Source organism: Limtongia smithiae (genome assembly GCF_038497785.1).
Source record: "Limtongia smithiae strain NRRL Y-17922 unplaced genomic scaffold V1518scaffold_1, whole genome shotgun sequence".
Lineage (NCBI taxonomy): Eukaryota > Fungi > Ascomycota > Lipomycetes > Lipomycetales > Lipomycetaceae > Limtongia > Limtongia smithiae.
The window spans coordinates 1,842,953-1,855,584 of NW_027117622.1; the positions used below are offsets into that span (position 1 = coordinate 1,842,953).

The 12,632-nt window shown below is 58.5% G+C and overlaps 6 protein-coding genes across 6 annotated transcripts; 1 reads left to right on the forward strand and 5 right to left on the reverse strand.

Annotated features, from left to right (window-relative positions):
* Nucleotides 1-18: 18 nt before the first annotated feature.
* V1518DRAFT_410095 (mitochondrial 37S ribosomal protein bS1m) lies at nucleotides 19-1,523 on the forward strand. The gene has a single exon (XM_066902520.1). The coding sequence runs from the start codon at nucleotides 49-51 to the stop codon at nucleotides 1,489-1,491; it is 1,443 nt and encodes a 480-aa protein (XP_066762392.1). The 5' UTR covers nucleotides 19-48; the 3' UTR covers nucleotides 1,492-1,523.
* V1518DRAFT_430891 (uncharacterized protein) lies at nucleotides 1,485-5,061 on the reverse strand. Its single transcript, XM_066906183.1, has 2 exons — nucleotides 3,264-5,061; nucleotides 1,485-3,216 (listed from the first exon to the last, which is right to left on the reverse strand). Exons 1-2 carry the CDS (start codon nucleotides 4,964-4,966, stop codon nucleotides 1,545-1,547), a joined length of 3,375 nt encoding a protein of 1,124 aa, XP_066762393.1. The 5' UTR covers nucleotides 4,967-5,061; the 3' UTR covers nucleotides 1,485-1,544.
* Nucleotides 5,062-7,095, reverse strand: V1518DRAFT_410098 (ATP-NAD kinase-like domain-containing protein). Its single transcript, XM_066902521.1, has 3 exons — nucleotides 6,605-7,095; nucleotides 6,506-6,545; nucleotides 5,062-6,457 (listed from the first exon to the last, which is right to left on the reverse strand). The coding sequence occupies exons 1-3, from the start codon at nucleotides 7,036-7,038 to the stop codon at nucleotides 5,270-5,272; spliced, it is 1,662 nt and encodes a 553-aa protein (XP_066762394.1). The 5' UTR covers nucleotides 7,039-7,095; the 3' UTR covers nucleotides 5,062-5,269.
* An 83-nt stretch (nucleotides 7,096-7,178) lies between these two features.
* On the reverse strand, nucleotides 7,179-8,196 carry V1518DRAFT_439999 (Shr3 amino acid permease chaperone). The gene is made up of 2 exons (XM_066906407.1): nucleotides 8,030-8,196; nucleotides 7,179-7,970 (listed from the first exon to the last, which is right to left on the reverse strand). Exons 1-2 carry the CDS (start codon nucleotides 8,073-8,075, stop codon nucleotides 7,408-7,410), a joined length of 609 nt encoding a protein of 202 aa, XP_066762395.1. The 5' UTR covers nucleotides 8,076-8,196; the 3' UTR covers nucleotides 7,179-7,407.
* Nucleotides 8,197-8,469: 273 nt separating this feature from the next.
* Nucleotides 8,470-11,235, reverse strand: V1518DRAFT_45792 (kinase-like domain-containing protein). The gene is made up of 5 exons (XM_066906581.1): nucleotides 10,680-11,235; nucleotides 10,421-10,625; nucleotides 10,152-10,370; nucleotides 9,865-10,098; nucleotides 8,470-9,815 (listed from the first exon to the last, which is right to left on the reverse strand). Exons 1-5 carry the CDS (start codon nucleotides 10,799-10,801, stop codon nucleotides 8,604-8,606), a joined length of 1,992 nt encoding a protein of 663 aa, XP_066762396.1. The 5' UTR covers nucleotides 10,802-11,235; the 3' UTR covers nucleotides 8,470-8,603.
* On the reverse strand, nucleotides 11,091-12,611 carry V1518DRAFT_424959 (uncharacterized protein; the record flags this gene model as incomplete). Its single annotated transcript, XM_066905892.1, has 2 exons — nucleotides 11,091-11,633; nucleotides 11,685-12,611. The coding sequence occupies 2 exons, from the start codon at nucleotides 12,609-12,611 to the stop codon at nucleotides 11,091-11,093; spliced, it is 1,470 nt and encodes a 489-aa protein (XP_066762397.1).
* Between the last annotated feature and the right edge of the window lie 21 nt (nucleotides 12,612-12,632).

The following is a 12,632-nucleotide window of genomic DNA, read 5'->3' on the forward strand; positions in this document are numbered from 1 at the left end:
TTTTCGTTTTCGTTGGCTGCCATCACCACGACCACCACCACCGCGACAATGTCAACGCCCGCCGGGTCGCTGAATCCGACTTTTGCGACCGTGTTGCGCAACTCGCGCCTTGCCAGTGTGCCCCGCGCTCTCACCACGGGCGACGGCCGCCGCCATCCCACGCACCAGGTCATCCAGTCTCCCTCGCACACCGCCGCGCGGGGGGACTTTGGCTTGAAATCCACACTCCCGCTGTACACCGCGTATTCGCGTGGGGGCAATAGCAAGCAGCGTGGCGCGTGGAACCTCGGCAAGCGCGGTAACAAGAAGCGGCGGGACGAATATGTGACAGTGGGCAACCTCGACACTCCGGAGGGGTTTACGGACTTCTACACTGCCGAGCATTTTCGCCGGACGCTGGCGAAGGTGCGTGAGCTTGGCACGCCCGCGACAATGCTGGACGCTACTGCAGTGCAGACACTTGGGGACCGCAAGCTGTACCAGGCTAAGACGAAGGAGATGATGGCCGGCGACGTCGCGCACAACATCTTTGGCGCTCCAAAGACGAAGGACGAGAAGATCGACACGTCTGCCACCGGCTCTACCTCGCCTCTCTCCTTTCTCGGCCTCCCCCCCCGCCGCAATGTGCTCTTCCGCCCGCCACCAGAGTATGTTTACAAGCCCACCACCTCGCCCATCGAGCAGCAGTCCCCCTTCGCCCCCGGCTATTCGCTCCCGCCAACCATGCTCGCTCGCCGTCTTATCCGCGGTTCCGCCGGCCTGACCTATTCCCTCATGTCCCGCGCGCGGCAGACGCCTACCGGCGTTGTCTACACACCCACCTTCCCGGGCCGCGACCTTACCGTCGCGACAGGCCGGCCCGGCGCCAGCGCGTCAGGACCCTCTGGTGTCGGCGTTGGCGTGGGAAACCCCACCGCCGGCGTCATCGGACGCAATCAGATGCGCGTCGGTCTCGCCGGCATCATCGCGATGCGCGATAACACGCCGTCTGCGCCGCCGTCATTCGTCGCGTCCACCTCCTCCAGGCCGTCCTCTGTCGCCGCCGCAGCCATCGCCTCCATTACTCCCGCACCCCTCGCCGCCACCCCCGACCGCTTTGATCCCGCCTCCCAGGCCTCCGCACGTTTCCTGCCAAAACAGTACGAGGTCTCCGCACTCTCCCTTCGGGGCTCTGGTGAGATTAACCTTCGAGTCAACCTTCCCAGCGACCCGACTGCCGAGCGCCGCAACAACCTCGCGTATACCACCGCGCTCCGCAGGAAACGTACCGCTGCGGCTGCTAACTTGGCCACCGCTGGTGGTAGTGCTGCGGCTGCTGCTGCGGCGGGAAGCACGGCGGCGGCAATGGATCAGTTTTTTGGTGAGCAGGACGAGTATGGCCACATTGAAGACGTCGCCGCGCGCGCCGTCGCCGACGCCGGCCGCCCGCGCAGCTTCGACGATATCTACAGCACGCTCGACAAAGCGCTGAAGACGGAAGACGAGCAGTAACTTGTACATACCAATATAATATCATGCATCTATTTCACCGTCCCTATTACCGCCTACTCAATGTCGCTCCATCCAACGTACTCCCGCCCGACAATCCGGAACACTTTCACTTCCCCGCTCCGCAGGTCGCCAAACCGATAGCTTTCGCTCCGCACCCCGCGGCCCCGCGCCTGCTCAATTACCTTCACTTTGCGCTTCACTGCGTCGTACTCCGCCACAATCCCGGCAACCACCCCCGCGTTTCCCGTCGTCGCGGGGACCTCCTGCACGTACTTCTGGTGCAGCGAACCCTTATGCCCCTGGAACCGCGCGCCGACGCTCACAGTTAGCACATCGCCCGGTCGTATCTCCTCCGTCTGCGTCACGCTCGCGTTCGCAACGTTGCTGTACACCACTGCGCCGAACGCGCGCCCCGCAACCGGCGGCAGCACGTCCTCGCCCAGCCCGCCAAACACAAATGACACAAACCCGCCGCTGCTGCCGTCTCCCACCGGGCCAGTCGCCCGCGCGGCAGACGCATCGCTTGCAATCTTCCACGCTGTCTTGCCATACTGTGCGTAGTATGCCTCCAACTGCGACCGGTGCGCGGCAACAGCCGGCGGCGGCATCTGCCGTTGCTCAAAGTGCACCCGCTCCGTCGCGGTCTCTCGCGCAAACGTAACCGAAATGATACTCTGTGAGTAGTCCTCAAATAGCACGTAGATCTTCCTGTCAACGCGGCCCCGACCCCGCCGCGAGTGGTACATCTCGTCGACCTCGTACACTATCTCGCGGGAGTGCGCTTTAATCCACGGCGGCACCGCCTCGGGAGTAGGCCACCACTGCGCGCCTTCGTCGAGATCAATCCCTCGCGCCAGAAACGGTGCGGCCGAGCTCCCGCTCACGTCAATCGACCGCCGCATGCGGTCCACCGAAGCGCGCGAGCTCTGCTCCGACGAGCGTCGGTTGTCTGGAGGCGGCGCTGAGGGCGGTGGAGGCGGTACGGTAGGAGGCGGCGCATATGTTACTGGCATCGGTGGCGGCGCGTAGACCCGTGATGCCGCAGGTGGTGCGGCAGGCGGCGCTGCCGGCGTGGGCGGTAGTGCATGTACCGCCGGTGGTCCTGGAGGAGGTGGTCCTGGAGGCGGCGGTCCTCGTGGCGGCACCGGTGCTGTCTCTTCGTATGCGCTATCCTCATCGTCATTCACCTTGTCTTCCTTGTCGTAGTAGGACTCCGACACCTCCGTCGACCTGCGCGAAATCCCAATCGTCGACGGAATCGGCGGCATGCTGTACGCGGACATCGTTCGCGTCGGCGCGGCTGGCGGGGACTGTGGACCTATTGACTGCGTCTGCCCCGGCGGTGGCGGAGGCGGCGGCGGTAGCCCGTGCTGCGCATGTGTACGCGTGTGCGGGGTCGGTGGCGACAATGGGATCGGCGGCGGCATGTGCGCTGTATCCGGAACAAACGCAGGGCTCGCGTAGGCCACTGGCGCAGCTGGTGAGATGACAGACATCGGTCGCGTCGCGGTCGGTACCGGAGGCGGTGCTGGGTGCACCGAAGGTTCCTCCTCTGACTCGAGAGTCTCTTCCTCGGAACTGTAGCTTGCAACCGTCGGCAGCGTAGCGTGTACTGGGGGCTGCGGCGGTGTGGCCGCGACAGGACTTGTCGGAGGCATCTCAATTGACTGTGGTCGTGCCTGTGTCGGCACTGGGGGGACTGCTCTTACGGGTAATGTAGGCGCACTGTCGAAGTTAGCCCATACTCCACTCTTCAACAATCAGACACATACGGCGCTACAACATCCGGCTCTGCACCAGACTCTTCTTCTGAGTCCTTCGCTGGCGCTATCAGCGCAGACGCAGGTACTGGAGCAGCTTGCGCGACAGGCGCGACGACAGGAAGCGGTGCCGGAACGGCAACCAACGCAGAAGCAGGAGCAAGTGCCTCGTCCTCGTCCTCATCTTCATCTTCGCTCTCTTCTTGTACTGATGGCTGGGCCACAGGCATCGGCGCAAACATAGGAACAGGCGCAGCAGGTATATACTCGTCCTCAGGCGGCGTTTCCTTCACCGCAGTCTTCTTTGCCTTCGGAACACCGCTACCTAATGGAGCGCCCATCGGCATACCCATCGGCATGGCCATTCCAGGTATTGCGAATTGCATGCCCATCCCGGCCGACATCTTCGCCATGCGCTCGCGAATCGCCATGCGCCGTGCGACCTCGGGGTCAATGTCTTCCTCAGTCTCCTCCTCCTCGTCTTCGTCCTTCTCCGGAGTCGGTGTAGATGTTTCGGTCGCGTCCTCGGGGCCGCCGTCGTAGGATTCGTCGTAAGACTGTACCGGCTGGATAGGCGCGACCGGAGCCGTTCTAACAAGACTTTGCTGGGGAACATTGTCCTCAATATCCGACTCGTTGCCGCCATTATCAGACGTTTCGTACTGCTCGGCAGAAGGCGCAGCGCTGGCCTCGCTCGAAACAGACAACCGTGAGGTGCCACCCGTCGACATTGGGACTTGTGCCTGAACCTCGTCCCTAGCGCTATCAACGCTCGCACGGTGCACGCCCACGTCCTGATCGCCGGCCTCGGCGTCTGGTGCAATCGCAACACTCGATGTGCCCTTCTTGTGCGCCTTTGGTTTCTTCTTTGCCGCCACTTTTGCAGCAGCCGCCGCCTGCTGCTCGAGCTGCATCTGCTGCAGCAACGCTATGCGATCCTTCAAACTCGTGCCACCGGTGTTGATCTTCTCGTGCTGCCCCGCGGGGGCGCCGTGCACGGGTTCCTCCTCGGGATTGTCAAGCTCCATGCTACCTCGCATGGTCAATTCCGCGACCGGTGACGTGGGCGCTTGCGCGGCCCGCGGCGGCTGTTGCTGCGCGAGCGGCGCGGGAACATACGCGACTGGCGGCGGTGCGATGAATGGCTTGCGTACAAAGGACTGCGTCGGTGGCTTTGCTTGGGGAGTGATTGGCGCGGCTGAGGTGTTAAATGCCGCGATGCGATCACGGAAGGATGATCTAACTGTCGCGGGGTCGGACGAGCCGGTCTCACCTGCCGCGACGGGAATCGCGGCCGCCACAGGCACTGGCGCTGGTGCAGGTGTCGCTGCAGGTCCCGCAGCCTGTATTGGAGCCGGTGCTGGTGCAGCCGCGGGAATTGGTGTAGGAGCAGGCGCCGGAGTCGGTGCCGGGGCTGGGGCGGGAGCCGTCGCGACCGGCGTAGGATCGACGGCCGGCGCAGTTCGCGGGCGCGGATGTGAGGGGACTCTTGGTCCTTCCTCTTCCTCAGAAATCAATTCCACAAAGTTCCTGGGGAACATCCCCTCCTTGAGCGCGCCGGAGGCATCAAAGTAGCGGCCTGAATACCACTCGTCGTCCTCCTCGGTCGTGACGGTGATGATCTGCTTGTCGGGGAAGGACAGGTCGTCGGGGTGATCCGAGAGGTACTCGTAGAGCGCACGCACCTTGAACGGCGGTGCGGCCGGGGACGCCATCTGAGCAGGAGAGACTCGGGGGGCGTGACGCGGCCGTGAAGCTGGGGGAGGAGGAGTGGTGAAGTGAACGGGGCCGGGCCCGGTTCGCTGAGCGAGCCCTAACCTCCACGCCCCGCCGCCATCGCCAAGTCACTCATAACCAATCTGCAGCTCGAACACTGACATTAAACAAATCAAAGGGCGCCAAACTCATAGAAAACCAGCACGAACAAACTATGCACACAATGTGACGAACCCATACGCCCGCCAGCTCTACCTCATCATGCCCAACATCATTACTCCCCGACTCTGCACACAAACGCTCTAGCTTTTGTTGTTCAGGCTCATGAATGAAAACCCTCGCTGTATCGGGCTCGACGACCCTGTCGTCACCGCACTCTGTGGCGCCGTGCCCATTGCACTCAGCACCGTGCTCGACGCGCTGCTGCTGAAGAACGTGCTGTCGTCGATGTCCCACTCCTCATCCGCAGTCGTCGCCGACCCGTTCGAGCCTCTATCCGCACCAGCGGGACTGTCGGTGTCCACATCGTCCTTGAACGGCTTCTGGTGTTCCCGCACATTCCACTGCAGCGTCCGGCTCACGCTCTCAATGTAATCCATCGGACCTGCCATCACAGTCGGAAACGGGTACTGCGACGCCGTCACTGTCACATAGTCGCCAGCGCGCAGCTCGACCCTGTGTCGGCCGTCGAAACTTGCCCACGCCGTGTTGCGCGCACCGAGAGGCACGCTCACCTTCAGCATCATCGTATCCGGTAGCAGCATCGGTCGGAACGACAGCGTGTGCGGGCAGATTGGCGTCACTGATATCGCCGGGATCTCCGGATGCACAAGAGATCCGCCTGCGGAGAGCGAGTATGCGGTAGACCCTGTTGGCGTGCTCAGAATTAGCCCATCGGCCTGCACGAGCGTGAGCAGGTGCCCATTGCCGTACAGCTCCAGCATCGATATCCAAGGACTTGGCCCTCGGTCAATCACAATCTCGTTGATAACCTCGTGCGTCTCCGTCCCGTGGCCGTCCTTAAATACCGTGCATGTGAAGCGCATCCGCAGGTTCACTTTGATTCCCTCGTCAAACACCCGGTTCAGATGCGTCTTGTATTCCTGAAATGGGAAGTTCGTCAGAAACCCGAGCGACCCGAGACTGAACGCAAGAATCGGCGGCACAATCTTTTGGAACAGCCACGATGTATACAGCACCGTACCGTCCCCGCCCAGTGTTAGTACAAGATCAAACAGCTCCGGCATCATGTTTGTCAGCTCCGGCGTCCAGTACCGCAGATGTGTCTCGACCTTGTCATTGTCGTCCATAAGTCCGTCCGCATCGAACCGCTTCGACAGCCGCAACTTCGCATCCACATACACGTTGACGTCCCGCGTGAGTATTAGCCACCGCGTCAGCTCGCGCGTCAGCACAATCAAGCTGTTGTCGCGCGCTTTCGTGACGACCAGTACCGATCGCACTGACATCTGTATAGTCGCTTGCCCGATCTACCCTCCCGTCAGCTTGTTCACAGTCACAAACACAACTAAGCATACCCTCTTTGCCAGTTCTCGCACACTCGTCGCGGTTTGTACTCTGCCCCAACACGTCAGCAGGCCCGCCTCTCTCCCTCTCATCCTCGCTGTAATACTCACAAGCTCGAATGCGATAGATGTGCAAAGTTCTCATCCGAGATATCCGCAAGAGCACCCTCGACAGCGGCTCCCGCACCAACCGCGTCGTCAAACCTACTGTGCACAAAACATGGCTTGCGAAAGTAGTCCTGTAGGCCCGACAGCGTGCTCGTCAGCTTCTTATCCGGCGACTTTGCCAGCGCATCCAGATCTTGCGCGTCGCTCCTACCGCGTCCGTTTGGCGTCCCGCGGTCGCTGACGATAGCCCTGCCGCCGCTGCTGGCGCTGCCGGCGCCGCTGGCGACCTTGCCGGGCCTGCTCTTGTTGTTGGTAGTGGCAATGAGCGACCCTCCACGTGGCGCCAGATCCGCAGCGGAGGGGGTCACGGTCGCGGCCGCAGGAGACGCTGACACCGACGTCGCAGCCTTAGTCCGTTCCGAGTGTAAGAACGCCATGAGCTGCCTGGTCTAACTGGGAAAGAGCCCGTACAGAGACGGCTGCGAACTGTAGTGTGGTGGCCTGGAACTTGAAATAATTCCAGATGCGCCACCGCCTGCGCCACAGCTCCAGCCCCACCCACCAGCCTTCCGCTTGCCTCGGATCGCGGCCCTCTACACTAGGCCTACATATTCTCCATGATTCTAACCAAACGGCAAAGCAAAGCAAAGCAATGCAAAATACACACAAATAATGCGCCCACAAAACAATTAGCACGAGAGTATACAAAATCCGCGTCTTCTCGCAGCGATTCTCGCCGAAGCTCCACCGCAGCTGCATATTCGGAGCAGCTCTTCATGCATATTAGTACATAGTATAACCATGCCCTACTTATCCTTCTTCTCTTCGCCATCGTCCTCGGTGGTACTTGCGTGCTCGCCCTTGTGCGCGTGCCGCCGGCGCTCGCGGTGCAGGCGCTGCTCCTGCTTATACTGCTCCTCCTCAGCCGCGTCCTGCACTTCCGCCCAGTACTGCCCGACCTGCAAGCCCAGCACACCCATGAGTGTCAGCGCGATAATCACCTGGCTCGCCGCAATCACGTTGATCCCGGTCGCCTCATCCACGTCGCCCCACTCTCCGCTCAGCACAGACTGAAACCCGTTGTGCAGGTTTGTCAGGTATATGATCAGCCCTGCCATGTAGAGCACCAGTGAGCCACCATCAAACAGCTTATTCGACTCGGAAGGTTTGTATAGCTTAATTACAAATCCCAGCAGACCCAGCCCCACTACAAAGTGGAACGCGTTGCGGATCACCGGTGGCTCAGATGCGAGCATGGCGTAGTGCTGCTTCGAAGACGCAAACGCTTCCGGGGCAGGCGCTGTCATCCATAACGTGCCGTGGTCGTACGTCCAGTTCACAAAGATCATGCCCAGGAAGAAGGACGTTGCTGCACAAAACACCGACGGTTAGCACGCACACAGTTGCTGTAAATCACGATCGACTAACAGCAGAGAATCAGGGATGTCGAAAAACTTCGATTTGGCGTCGGCATCTTATAATCATCAATTAGGTTGTTTACTGCAGATTGGGATCCAAATACTCTGTTCGTGGCGACAGAGCGTGCGGTGGTGAATAGGGCGGACGATGTTCATGGAACCGCCGCAGTGACATCGCGGGCTGTTTCATGCGCCGTCCCTCCTTCCCATTGTGGACGCAATCGGCTTCTACAGCAGTCATATCCCGACGCAGTATCGCGCGTCTACGGTCTCTCGTTTATACCAAACAATGTCCTTACAGATCGCCGGAACACGGTTCCTGCATGGCTGCACTATGCTCTCATCGAAGCGTCACATCAATGTACGACGCTGAGCACCTTATCCGTTGGGACGAATCTCACTGTCGGTCTGCTTGTTCTCCACTTCCCCCACACATGTACACCACGACTCAGAGCCACCTGTATAAATGATATCAGTCCACCACAGCGTGCTATTATTACTTATCTATATACCAACGCCGACATCTCGCTTTTCGTGTTTCAAAAGAAAAATCCGCCGCCTCACAGTCTCCTCCCGAGATATCTCTACCCCACGGCTCCTACCTCCGTAATCACATTCACAGACTGCATTCCCCTGAAGATCTCCTGAACGAAAATATCGCCGATGCCTGGCTCTTCTGCCTCTGCCGCCTCGATCGCCCTCCGCAACCGCTTGACCACTGCCAGCGTCTTGTCATTCCGCGCGCGGCGCTCGAGCTCGCCGAGCGCAGGCAGAATAAGCCCATCAAACACACCTACAAGGGATCCATACACGTCCGTGGCGCCGGCTTCAGCTGCTGGTGTTTGTCCTGGTGTTACCATTTGCGCCGTGTCGGAGTGATCCACCGCATCGACAAACACGTCTTCAACATTCCATCCTGAAGTCTTACTTGACGACATTGAGGCAGACAGTGCCTGCTGCTGTTGTGGCTGTCCTGGTCGTTGCTGATGCTGCTGAGTCGGTTGTCTCTGCTGAGGCTTCTTCGTCGTATCCGTCTCGAAGTCATCCTCGTCTGTAATCACCACGTCTTGTAGTCCTTGCGGCGTGTGCAATACCCCCCGCGGTGAGCTCTTCGGGGTAAACAAATGATCGCCCGATACGGGCGCGCTAACCCTCTTACCCACCACCACCATATCAGTAGCCAACCTTGACCCTGACGGCTTCTTGTGTGGTCGCACTGTCAGAGTATCGACAGGTACCTGACCGACTGAAGACGGTGCCATCAGCGGACCCGTCGCGCCAGCACTAATCACTGGCGGACTTGTCAAATCCAACTGCGACAGCCTTTCCTGTGCACTTTGCTGAGCAGCAACATTTTCCACTGCAGCTGACGCAGTGGCAGTTGCTACTGCTGAAGACGACGATTTCCGCTGCCGATGTTTCGCCACGTGTAACTGTGCATCCCCTTTCAGCCCGGCAGACACATTCCGAGGACGCTGAAGCGTATTCAACTTCGAATTATGCACTTCCACCTCATGCAAGCCCGCGCTATTTCCATCTGCCCGCTTGCCTGGTAGTTTCACGGTATCGAAATCCCAGTCCGCTTCCACTTGGCCGTGATTCTCATTCATGTCACTAGATGACGACGACGCCGACACAGACGACGAGGACGAGGATGACAAGGCGCGAGTCCGCGATGGTGTCCGTTTATGCTGTGCCAACCATGCTTGCTTCCGCTGTACCAACTCAATCAAAATAGACGACTTCTTCGCATTGCGCACAAATCGCGTCTTCAGGAGCTCCTTGACTGTTGGCCGCTGCAAACTGTTAGCGCTGTACACAATAACAACGACAACGACAACAAACCTGCTTCGGATCCAACTGCAAACACTGGTCCACAAACTCCTTAAAAGTCCGAGAATAATCCCCCTCAAGCGAGGGCGGTTTATTCTTCGGAATCAAAAACAGCACCGTCATAGGATGAATATGCGATAACGGCGGTTCTCCCTTGGCGAGTTCAATTGCAGTAATTCCGAGAGACCATATGTCCGCTTTGAAGTCATAACCTGCCATCCGTATGACCTCTGGAGCCATCCAGAACTGTGCCAGTTAGCGTCGTGCACAGTTTTTCACATATACACAACCGAACTTACCGGTGTTCCGACAAACGTCTTCTTTTTCAATGTCGTAGCTGTCAGCTTCGCACTGACACCAAAGTCCGCAAGCTTAACCTCGCCCTCTGAAGTCAGAAGTACATTCGCAGCCTTTATGTCTCTGTGTATATTGTTCTCGCCGTGTAGGTATTCGAGACCTTTCAGCATTTCACGTACTATCACGGCAATGTAATCCTCGTGAATCAATCCGCTCTTGAACTATACATCCATTAGCAATCCTGTGTGACTTGTACGACCACCCAGCTTACCAGATCCGCACACGATCCGCCACCACAGTACTCCATCACGATCCACAGATTCGCACCAGACAAATAGCTTCCATAGTACTGCGTCACGTACGGCGACCGCATCTGACTGAGAATCTTGATTTCTCTGATAATGCAATCCACATCGTCGTCTGTCTCAAGATCGATAATCTTTACGGCGACCGCCGAGCCCGTCCGCCGGTCAAGTCTACGGTACACGTTAGCAGTACGAACAATGTCTCAAACAGACAGCTGCACATACGCTTTGTATACTGTGCCGAAACTCCCCCCGCCTATGCGATTCTGTCGGATATAGTACTCGTCCGGATTGACTGTGGACGGCCGCGACCCCGCAGGCGACGAGGGCACCGTCGCTGACCCCATTCCTTGTTCAAAGCACACACCGATGCTGTGTAAATCGTGTAGAGTCGGAAATCGCGTCCAGTCTCAACAAAACGCGTAGAGCGGTTGATCCATGCAGGATAAACACCGGAATAAACAAACCTGGGACTGGTTTTGGGAGTTGGCAGCCACACTCCGCCGTCGCGCCGCACGGGCCCCGGATCACCAACTTCTCGAGTCACCGCTACGTCACCGGTCTACATCGCTGCCGCCCCTGGCGTGATGTAGAGACTCCACGTTTAACAAAGCTACACAGCTATTCAAGTACAAATCAATCTTCCTCCGCCTCAATCAACACTGCCGCGTTCTTCAGTCCTGCCTCCTCGATCGTCGCGTCGATCGACTCGATCAGCTTCTTTCTATCCATGCTAATCACCTGGAAATACTTGTCCTTCATGCTAGGAATCTCCGCCTTGATGAACTCAAATATATAGCGCACGGGATCGTTGTTGTTAAACCGCCGGATCACCCGCGTGCCGTCGCTCAGTCTGAATTGCAGCCTCGTAGTTGTCTTAGGATCTGCCGCAGGCTCAGCGCGCGACTCGGGCAGAATCGAAGCAAACACATCTTCAAGAGTAAGATCTTCGTTATCTTCATCCATTGGAACCACTGCCGAGGAAGATGCAGCCTCAGGCTCGCCGCTGTCGGAATCGAGATCTATAACTTCCGGCCCGTGGTCCTCGACGCTCTCTATGCCGCTAACGCTCGACATCTCGCTCGCGACCTCTGATAATTCGTCATCATCGCGTGCCCGGCCCATAGACTGTTGCAGCGCAAAATCTATCTGCTCTTCTTCGGACATTTGCTCAAACGGCTATGCCATATTAGCCACTTCTGCTGACGCGCAATATCAAAAAATGCATACCTTGTGTTTAGCCATTTTCCCTAGAGGGTTGCGCGCAGTTGGATCCAAGCTGAATCGGTCGAGGAAATCGTGAACGGCAGCAACCCACTCATCTGGCGCCGGCACTTCCGCCTCCCATCGCTTCATCTCCTCACCAGTTCGCGGGTCCAGGATCGCAATGTATGGGAACTTAGAGATCGGATAGTATTGCATGAAATTCTGTCCGTCGTATGCGTCCTTTGCGTATTGCATGAACACAAAATTCGCCCGCACGGTCTCCTTAACCGCCTCATTCGCCCAAAAATCCCGATTCAGAACTTGGCATTGGAAATCCGACAGATCCTGCACATTCACAAGCAACCAGCGCTTCTCCGCGCGTCCTCGTTCCTTCGCTGTGTCAAAATCAATGCGGGACATGATATCAAACGGTGGCCGGAACAGCTGCGCCAGCCGAGTCTGCTTCTCTGTCAAACGGTCGTTGCTGGCACCAATGCCGATCTCGGGATCCTGGTTGAAAATGCCGGGATTTCCGCCCGCCCAATTGCTGCTCGACGCCCCGCCTATGCGGCTGCTGTAGCCACCGTGATGCGGAGGCATGAACGAGGGATAGTCCTCGACGAGCGTCTCCGTACGCGGAGCGATCCGCTCACGTACCTCATTCTGGCTCTGCCGTCGCGCATCTTCTTCTCGCTGCAAACGCGCCGCCATCGCGGCATCGTCCTCGTCGCTATCGTATCCGGCATTTAAAGCATCGCTCGTCCCCGTAGATGCCGTCACACTGGCTGCACCGGACGTGGAAGCACCGCCGAGCGACGCGCCACCAGACTCGAGGAAGAGGTTCACTGCGCGGTCCATATCGCCATCACACACAGCCAGGTACTGGGCCGCACGCTCCACATCTGAATCGGTGATTGCGCAAAAGCTCGCGATCTTCTCTTGGTCATCCATGATAGCGTCGGAATAGGCCCG

What these genes read in the sequence shown, in the direction of transcription:
- V1518DRAFT_410095 (XM_066902520.1), top strand. Translation starts at nt 49, where the DNA reads ATGTCAACGCCCGCCGGGTCGCTGAATCCGACTTTTGCGACCGTGTTG.
- V1518DRAFT_430891 (XM_066906183.1), bottom strand. Translation starts at nt 4,966, where the DNA reads ATGGCGTCCCCGGCCGCACCGCCGTTCAAGGTGCGTGCGCTCTACGAG. An exon ending in GAGCCGGATGTTGTAGCGCC is followed by an intron (nt 3,217 to 3,263) that starts GTATGTGTCTGA and finishes TAACTTCGACAG; the next exon opens with TGCGCCTACATTACCCGTAA.
- V1518DRAFT_410098 (XM_066902521.1), bottom strand. Translation starts at nt 7,038, where the DNA reads ATGGCGTTCTTACACTCGGAACGGACTAAGGCTGCGACGTCGGTGTCA. An exon ending in CATCTATCGCATTCGAGCTT is followed by an intron (nt 6,546 to 6,604) that starts GTGAGTATTACA and finishes GTGTTGGGGCAG; the next exon opens with AGTACAAACCGCGACGAGTG. An exon ending in TGCGAGAACTGGCAAAGAGG is followed by an intron (nt 6,458 to 6,505) that starts GTATGCTTAGTT and finishes ACGGGAGGGTAG; the next exon opens with ATCGGGCAAGCGACTATACA.
- V1518DRAFT_439999 (XM_066906407.1), bottom strand. Translation starts at nt 8,075, where the DNA reads ATGCCGACGCCAAATCGAAGTTTTTCGACATCCCTGATTCTCTGCT. An exon ending in GACATCCCTGATTCTCTGCT is followed by an intron (nt 7,971 to 8,029) that starts GTTAGTCGATCG and finishes TGTTTTGTGCAG; the next exon opens with CAACGTCCTTCTTCCTGGGC.
- V1518DRAFT_45792 (XM_066906581.1), bottom strand. Translation starts at nt 10,801, where the DNA reads ATGGGGTCAGCGACGGTGCCCTCGTCGCCTGCGGGGTCGCGGCCGTCC. An exon ending in TTCGGCACAGTATACAAAGC is followed by an intron (nt 10,626 to 10,679) that starts GTATGTGCAGCT and finishes CGTGTACCGTAG; the next exon opens with ACTTGACCGGCGGACGGGCT. An exon ending in AGACGTTTGTCGGAACACCG is followed by an intron (nt 10,099 to 10,151) that starts GTAAGTTCGGTT and finishes TAACTGGCACAG; the next exon opens with TTCTGGATGGCTCCAGAGGT.